This window comes from Carlito syrichta, unplaced genomic scaffold, assembly GCF_000164805.1.
Source record: "Carlito syrichta isolate Samal-C Ts95f unplaced genomic scaffold, Tarsius_syrichta-2.0.1 Scaffold143411, whole genome shotgun sequence".
NCBI classification, from domain to species: domain Eukaryota; kingdom Metazoa; phylum Chordata; class Mammalia; order Primates; family Tarsiidae; genus Carlito; species Carlito syrichta.
Window position 1 is genome coordinate 4,425 of NW_007087507.1, and position 8,672 is coordinate 13,096.

At 51.9% G+C, this 8,672-nt stretch overlaps 1 protein-coding gene across 1 annotated transcript in view; it reads left to right on the plus strand.

Annotated features, from left to right (window-relative positions):
* The window catches only part of STIP1 (stress induced phosphoprotein 1), a 16,593-nt gene that overhangs the window by 422 nt on the left and 7,499 nt on the right, over window positions 1-8,672 (plus strand). The window contains exons 2-8 of the mRNA XM_021708682.1: window positions 2,568-2,776; window positions 3,245-3,386; window positions 3,544-3,685; window positions 5,171-5,339; window positions 6,284-6,410; window positions 6,490-6,592; window positions 6,857-6,977. Of these exons, the coding sequence (XP_021564357.1) occupies window positions 2,568-2,776; window positions 3,245-3,386; window positions 3,544-3,685; window positions 5,171-5,339; window positions 6,284-6,410; window positions 6,490-6,592; window positions 6,857-6,977 (1,013 nt within the window). The remainder of the gene's footprint in view (window positions 1-2,567; window positions 2,777-3,244; window positions 3,387-3,543; window positions 3,686-5,170; window positions 5,340-6,283; window positions 6,411-6,489; window positions 6,593-6,856; window positions 6,978-8,672) is intronic.

Genomic DNA, 8,672 nt, shown 5'->3' on the forward strand with positions numbered 1-8,672 from the left:
CGGCCGTCGGGGCGCGGGGCGTCACAGGGCTGGGCTGCAGCCCGGGCCAGGAGAAGAGTGGCCGTGTCGCGTTGCGGAAGGCTCTGTGACTGCTCTTCTCCAAGTGGCCCTTTTTTTTAAGCCCTCGAGACCGTGTCGCGCTGGCACCCAGGCTGGAGTGGGCGGTGGTTCCATCGCAGCTCACTGTGGCCTCCAGCTCCTGGGCTCAAGCGATCCTTCCACCTCAGCCTCTCGGGTACCTGGTAACTACTGAGGGTGCTACGATGCCCGGCTGAGTTTTGATTTTTTTCTTCTTTGTAGAGACGAGGGCTCACTGTGTGGTCCAGGCTGGTCTTGAACTCCTGGCTTCCAGTGATTCTCTTGCCTCAGCCTCCCAAACCGAGATGGTTTGTTTTAAAGGGAAAAAACGCCACTTGTTGTGGAAGCGTGTGTATAGGTGGATGGTAAATGGACGTTGGGCTAAACTCAGGACGGCAGACTTGACAGGTGTGCAGGTCACCCAGCATTGAACCCCGGGCATGTTAGAACACACTGTCTTGAGCCCATTCCTGAAAATAGATGCATGACTTTGCTACCTTTTGTTTTCATTTTCGACTGTGGGATCCATATTTCAGTTTTAGGAAGTATTCAAGTTGGACAGGTCTGAGTGTCCAGCGTTGTTTTTTCCAGTAGGGATCTTTCAAATAAATCCCGCAATGATACACTTTCTACGTTCAATCCAATACAGACATAACCGTGTAATGCATTTAACAAAACGGTATTTACTACCATGTGCATGGTGTGTTAGTATTTCTTGTTACACTTGATACTCTTTTTGAGTCAGTCGTCCAGGCTGGAGTGCAGTGGCACCATCATAGCCCACCGCAGCCTCGGCCTCCTGGGCTCAGGCAGTCCTCCCACCTCAGCCTCCTTGTAGCTGAGACTGGAGGTGCATGCCCTGCCTGGCTGACTTCTTAAAAATTTTTTGCAGAGACTGAATCTCGCTACGTGCCTAGGGTGGTCACAAACTCCTGGGCTCAAGCGAGCCTCCTGCCTTGGTCTCCCAAAGTGCTGGGAGTACAAGTGTGAGCCACTGGGTCAGGCCCCACTTGATTTTTTAAAATGCTGGTCCTGACCTATCAAATTGAATTCATGACCGCTGCAAGTCAGTTTGGGTTTGAATGCCGTCTAAAGGATGGGCAGGGACTTCACCAAGCTGTTCCTCAGGTGCCTCTCGATGCCAAGTTTAGTTGGAACTCTGTGCCTTCTGGCTTCCGCCTGGGCTCTAGGGCTTTTGCTTAATTTGACAGGTTCCTTCTGTCTTTGCTCCTCTGAGATCTCCATGGTTGGTGGAAACTGCTAATTAGTATATGTCAGGGTTCCAAAATCATCTTAAAATTTTGGGGGCCTGGGGTCTTACTCTGTCTCCAAGGCTGGTGTACAGTGGCATGAGCGTGACTCGCTGTAGCCTCCATTTCCTGGGCTCAGGCACTCCTCCTTCAGCCTTCCGAATAGCTGGGACTACAGACGTGCACCACCACGACTGGCTAATTTAAAAAAAAAATTTTGTGGCGACAAGGTTTCACTATGTTGCCCAGGCTGGTCTCGAACTCCTGGACTCAAGCGATCCTCCCACCTCAGCCTCATGAATGCTGGGATTGCAGATGTGAGCTACCACACCCGGCCCAAGATACTTTATCTTAACAAAATCCTTCTTTGCTTCAGTTTACTGGTCATGGGTGGATGGTAGATAGAACAAATGAGGGGTGGCCCTCCCTCAGGTAGCCTGCTGCAGGGCACCTGACCTTGTGGACCCGCTGACCCAGTAAGGAGACCCTTCAGCTGGGCCCTTGTTCTGGTAGGGCCGAGATCCCTTCGCTTCTCGCGCCCTTGGGTGCGCCCCGCCCTTCCATTTGGAGAGTGAGGCAGAGGAGATGAGCCACTGCAGTGTTTCTTTGACCCCTCTGCGGCAGGGTGGTGAGTGAGCATGGCAGGGACTGACATGGGGGCTGGCTTTCCTTTGGCCCCCTGAGGAGCAGAGCCATAGTGCCCGTGCAGTGGTGTGTGTGTGACCCCGGTGTCCATGAGGCGGCTCCTCTCTGACGGGGGCGTGGCTGCCGGCTGCCCGTACTGCTCCCGAGGAGGGAAGCCCTTTGCTGTCCTAGAGCCTTGGGGTCACCGGCGCATGATCAGTGGCACTCTCAGTCCACTCCGTCCTGTGAGGAATGAGGAGGCTTGTGCTCGCTCTGTTGTTTGGACTCTGGAAGTCTGTGGCAAATGGATTTATTTTCCATGGAAAAGGAACTTGTGAGTGCATCCTAGGGTGGTCCAGTCAGCTCGACAGGGAGACTGGAAGACCCGCTGGAGTCCTCGCCCGTCCACGCGGGGCCTGTGGGGCAGGAGGGGGGCTTTTGCTCCTGCTCTGTTGTCCTCGCTGGAGGATGGGGACTGGCAACGCGCTAGCGTGTGTCTCTGCCTTGTCTGGTAGCCTGTTTGTTGATAACTGCGGAAAGGAAGGCGTGTCCGCTGCGGTCTGGGCACGAAGTAGACAGGCCCGAGAGAGAACCTGTGGCTCCTCCCTTCCCAGGTCAGCGAGCTGAAAGAGAAAGGCAACAAGGCCCTGAGCGCCGGCAACATTGATGATGCCCTGCGGTGCTACTCGGAGGCCATCAAGCTGGACCCCCAGAACCACGTGCTCTACAGCAACCGCTCTGCCGCCTACGCCAAGAAGGGGGACTACCAGAAGGCCTACGAGGACGGCTGCAAGACCGTTGACTTGAAGCCTGACTGGGGCAAGGTGAGGGGGCGGGCAGGAGGCTCCTCCAGAAAGGCCTTGGGCGAGAGGGCGCGTGGGCCTCCCGCCCTGCCTCATCGCCTGTCCCGACAGTCTGGCGGTCCGCTGCCCCCTCCCCCGCCGCTGTGCTGTGCCCGCGCCTCAGAAAGGGGTGTGTTTCATCCTGTCTGAGATACCGTGGATTGTAATGAGGCTTTGTTTTTGGTGCCACTAAGGAAGAAAACGCTGCCAAAGACACTGACAACACTTGATCCAGATGAGTGGGGGGCCGGTGTGCATCTTTGCCATCTGGCTGGATTCTTACAGTGTCAACCTTGGCATCGGGTCCTCCTCTCCCTTTTTTCTCGTTGGCCTCCATGTGAATATCCATTTTGTTCCATAAAATGTAGAATAGCTTCTTTTGAGTTCCTCTTCAGGATTTACCTCCCGGTGTCCCTTATTTTATTTTGTGTCTCTCTTTGCTGGCTTAAGGGCTACTCGCGGAAAGCAGCAGCTCTTGAGTTCTTAAACCGATTTGAAGAAGCCAAGCGAACCTATGAGGAAGGTTTGAAACACGAAGCAAATAATCCTCAGCTCAAAGAGGGTCTGCAGAATATGGAGGCCAGGCTGGCAGGTAGGAGCGTGTGTGTGTTCTGCTTGCTTGTTTACGGTTCTGTTCCTAATGGGGTTAATTTTGAGCTGTCCCCCCGAACGCTTGTAGGTCGGGTACAGGGGGCTCGGTGTTTCGGGGGCACAGTTTCACAGTGATTCGCTTTCCTTAACTTGGACAGAGAGGAAGTTCATGAACCCTTTCAACATGCCCAATCTGCACCAGAAGTTAGAGAGCGATCCTAGGACCAGGACGCTTCTCAGTGACCCCACCTACCGGGAGCTGATAGAGCAGCTGCGGAACAAGCCGGCAGACCTGGCCACGTAAGTGGGGTGACTGCTGGGTCTCCCGGGACCGTGGGATCGTCCTGCCTTCCTGGAACCCTGTGGCGCAGCGGCCTCTTCTGGACTGCAGGGTTTTAGCCTTTGTGCTTCTCCACAGAGCAGTAGTGGGGGTTGGTTTATTTTCTGTTGTTTATTTAATGTTTTCTTTTTTTTTTGAGTTGGAGTTTCACTCCGTCGCTCAGACTGGAGCCCAGCCTCAACCTGCTGGGCTCCGGCGATCCTTCCGCCTCAGCCTTCCAAGTAGCCGGAATTACAGGCGTGTGCTACCATGCCCGGCTGATTTTTGATTTATTGTAGAGATGAGGTCTCTGGAATGTTTCTTCTTGCCTGCACACGTCTCTTTCCTGGTCTTCTGTAATTCTGTTTCAGCGTGTTGTAGTGGAATCAGGATTGGAAGGGACATCAGGTGTAAAAATGTGTCTGCACATTTGGGACTTGGGTCTGTCTCTGTCTGGAGCCTCTGGCTTCTGAGAGCAGATAAGGAAGTGGACCTAGGACAACCTGTTCCTCTGCCTGTCTGCTGGCCCTTTGGAGGAGAGCTGACCTGTGGCTTCATTTTACTTATATGCTTATTTTTTATTTTTTTGAGTAGGAGTCTCACTCTGTCACCCAGACTGGAGTGCAGTGGCCACTCCTGGCCACCGAAGCCTCGACCTGCTGGGCTCTGGCGATCCCTCCGCCTCAGCCTTCCAAATAGCTGGAACTACAGGCGTGTGCTGCCATGCCCGGCTGATTTTAATTGATTTATTGTAGAGATGAGGTCTTGCCAAGTTGCCCAGGCGGGTCTCGAACCCGCGGGCTCAGGCAATCCACTCACCTTGGCCTCCCCAAGTGCTGGGATTACAGGCTGAGCCACCCAGCCTGGCCTGATTTTTTTCATTTATTGTAGAGATGAGGTCTCGCCAAATTGCCCAGGCGGGTCTCGAACCCGCAGGCTCGGGCAATCCACTCACCTCAACCTCCCAAAGCGTGGGATTACAGGCTGAGCCACCGAGCCCGGCTTGTGGCTTCATTTTAGATGGTGTTTTGAAGGTCGGAGGGTGTTCCCCAACTGTACAGACAATATGGGATCTAGCCATCTGCACGCAGGAACCTGACTTTTTGCAGTAAATGGGAGTGTACGGCTGGTCATGGAGAGGAATGATTGCACTTTTTGTTTTTTTTTTGAGTTGGAGTCTCTGTCGCTCAGACTGGAGTGCAGTGGCCGCTCCTGGCCACCGCAGCCTCGACCTGCTGGGCTCCTGTGATCCTTCCGCTCAGCCTTCCAGTAGCTAGAACTACAGGCGCGCTCTACCATGTCCGGCTAGTGTTTGATTTATTGTAGAGATGAGGTCTTGCCAAGTTGCCCAGTTGGGTCTCAAACCCACAGGCTCAGGCAGTCCACTCACCTCAGCCTCCCAAAGCACGGGATTACAGGCTGAACCACCGAGCCCGGCTACTTTTTGTTTTTTTAATTGATACTAGGAAACTACAAGATCCCCGGATCATGACCACTCTCAGTGTTCTCCTTGGAGTGGATCTGGGCAGCATGGAGGAAGAGGAAGAGGTGGCAACGCCCCCACCACCACCACCTCCCAAAAAGGAGCCCAGACCAGAGCCGATGGAAGAAGATCTCCCAGAGAACAAGAAACAGGTCTCGTTTCCTTTTCACTGCCTTGCCTTTATAGGTGGTCAAGTCCCTTAGAGGTCTGCTTGTTGAGCAGGAACATCCACAGGCTTTGCATGACCACCATTGTCTTTGAGTGCTTAGTACGTGCTAAGCTTGTTGTTGTTCGTTAGACTTACCAGTCTGTTGTGAGATGAGCTTCCTGAGAGATTTCCCAGGAGACTGAGCAGTGGGTGTCTCCCTTCCATAGTTCTGCAGCTGCTGCGCTGCCACCAGCACACATATCGGCCAGGGCGAGATGATCCAGGTGGGAGTGACGGAGAATGTTGTCTCCACCCATCCTCAGGCTGCTCCTCCTGGCTGGCTGCGGGGTGGAGTGAAAGTTGTCCGCTTAGTGGCACTGGAGGCCTGTGCCTACACGCTTTTGTTTCCCTTGTCAACGGGAACAACAGATTGTTGCCAAATTTAGCACCTTTGAATGTGTGCGTGTTGGGTGTTCAGGGCCTCTCGAAGCTGCAGTGGGTGGTAGTGATGCTGCTGGAGATTCCCGCCACCATCATGGCCTCTCTCCCTATCCCACCCTCCACACCCCCCACCATAAGGGCCCTTGATGAGACCCTGAGATAGCTGCACGACAGCCCGCCAGGCTTGCTACAGCCTCTCAGAACAAAGCCCCATCCAGAGCGCCGCTGCCTTCACCACTGCTTCCAGCCCCAGGGGTCTCCTCTCCCCTGAAGGAGCCTACACTTTCTGCAAAGACCAGGGGAGTGGGCAGTAGGGGGGCTTCAGAGGAAGCGGGCATGAAACGCGTTTTCCTTCTGATGGCGACTCTTGGCCGTTGTAAGTCTGCAGCTGGTGACAAGGAGGCTTTGGATGTGGAGGACTCACTCCATGCACACAGGAGCCGCGTTCTGCGGGGCCCAGTGCTTCCTGCCTGTCGCGCGGTCACTCACATCCCCCTCCCCCGCCAGGCGCTGCGGGAGAAGGAGCTGGGGAACGACGCCTACAAGAAGAAGAACTTCGAGGCGGCCCTGAAGCACTATGACCTGGCCAGGGGCCTGGACCCCACCAACATGACGTACATCACCAACCAAGCCGGTGAGGCCCGGGCAGGGGTCGGCAGGCCTCCGGGGGGGTAGCGGGGACTGAAGCTCCTTCTTTCCGCCCTGCCTGGCAGCCGTCTACTTCGAGAAGGGCGACTACAACAAGTGCCGGGAGCTCTGTGAGAAGGCCATCGAGGTGGGGCGAGAGAACCGGGAAGACTACCGCCAGATTGCCAAGTATGCGCAGCTTTCCAGGACAAGCGGGGAGGGTGTGCTGGTCAGACAGTGTCCCTGCGTGGACAGGAGGGTGGCTGGCCACAACCTGCTGTGTGGAGAAGGGGCTGGAAAGGAGGTTGCAGAAGCTGGGCGGGAGGTGGTGAACGCGTGAGTGCGCGGGCGGCAGTGCGGGCCTGCTTCTTGTTGCAGGTGTGCGCGCTCTGCAGGGGCTGACCTTGTTTCTGGTTCTGTCCTCCACAAACTCGTTTCTCTTGTCTTAATCAGAGCTTACGCTCGAATTGGCAACTCCTACTTCAAGGAAGAAAAGTACAAGGATGCCATCCATTTCTTTAACAAGTCTCTGGCGGAGCACCGAACCCCAGATGTGCTCAAGAAATGCCAGCAGGTGGGTAGGAAGAGAATGGGGGGGTCGTTCGGGTATTTTTTTTTTTTGAGATGGAGTCGTTCTTTGTCACCCAGGCTGGAGTGCACTGGCATGATCATAACTCACTGCAGTCTCAAAGTTCTGGGCTCAAATAGTTCTCCCAACTCGGTCACCCAAATATCTGAGATAACAGGCAAACATTGCCACACCGAGCATTAGCATTTTTATTTTTTGTACAGATGGGATCTCATTATGTTCTCAGGCTGATCTCAAACTCGTGTCAAGCAATCCTTTCTCCTTGGCCTCCCAGAGTGCTGAGATTACAGGCATGAGCCATTGTGCCCAGCCCTTTTTGTTGTTTTTTAGTAATTGAGTGTTACTTTTTGTTGTTTAATTATTCTGTGATTAATCTGATGGTGCTTTTTGGATAGTGGTTTTGGTCATCTTACATGATTTTGCCCATGTCGTTTAATGATGACAACATGTAGTAAATGATCTGACTTTTCTGCAGTACTTTTTTGGCGGGGGGTGCCAAGATTTCAATTTTAAATGTGTTAATATTGAAGACTGGTGAATTAACCCTTTGTACCCAAACATCTCGCAAATCACCTACCAGCAACAAGACCAACTTTTTTCTTTTTTGAGTTGAAGTCTCACTCTGTCACCCAGGCTGCAGTGGCACCCTCACAACCACCACAGCCTTGACCTGCTGGGCTCAGGTGAGCCTTCTGCCTCAGTCTTCCATACAGCTGGAAGTACAGGCGTGAGCCAACATGCCTGACTAATTTTTTTGATTTATTGTAGAGATGATGTCTCTCCAAGTTGCCTGGGCTGATCTCGAACCCCTGGGCTCAGGCAGGCCTCTCAACTCCCAAAGTGCTGGGATTATAGGCATGAGCTACTGCGCCCAGCCTTCGACTGCCCTTTTTTATGAAATAGTGAAAAACGAATCACTTCAGATTAAATAGTATGGCGGTGGAACCAGTTAAATGATACGTGGCTTATAATGAAATGTTGGACATTGAGGAATGTATTTATGACAAAAAAATCAAAATGTTACACCTTATATTATTCTAACGTGGTAAACTAAAACAGTCACCAGCATGCATTGCAGGTTCATTGATACACATTGGGCTATAGTAATTTGCTTGACGTCTTCCGCCTGGTGTTTTTCTAGTCAAGCAGACGTTGCAGACTCGTTTTCTTCCTCCCACATTAGTCATATGTAATGGGTTGTCCCGTCTGTACACCACTGTGAATGGCACCTCACACATTTTCTTGCTATGTAATGCAGCTGATTTTTTTACTTATATCTCAGCATATTTTCCATCTATTTATTTGCTTTTTGTGTGTAGTTTGAATGGAAAACTTCAAAGAAACGTACATTTTTGGAAAAATTTATGCTGGAATAAGTGTGTCCAGTATAATCATCAACAATCTCTTTATGTCCCCTGAAGAGACATCTGAGTGGTTTGCTAGATTTATGATGTCCCCTCAGAAGGAGACATCTGAGTGCAAAGGATTAATATTGTTACAGTTCTTATTGTAATATAATGTGTTCTTTATTCTGTATAACCGAATTGGTGTGTATTGGGTAATTTTTCATAAGTTATGTAAAGGGATGATTTTTTTTTTACAAAAAGATTAGTGAGAAAATACTGGTGTTCATGGCATGCGTCATTTTCTTTCTTTTTTTTTTTTTAATTTTTTTTTTTG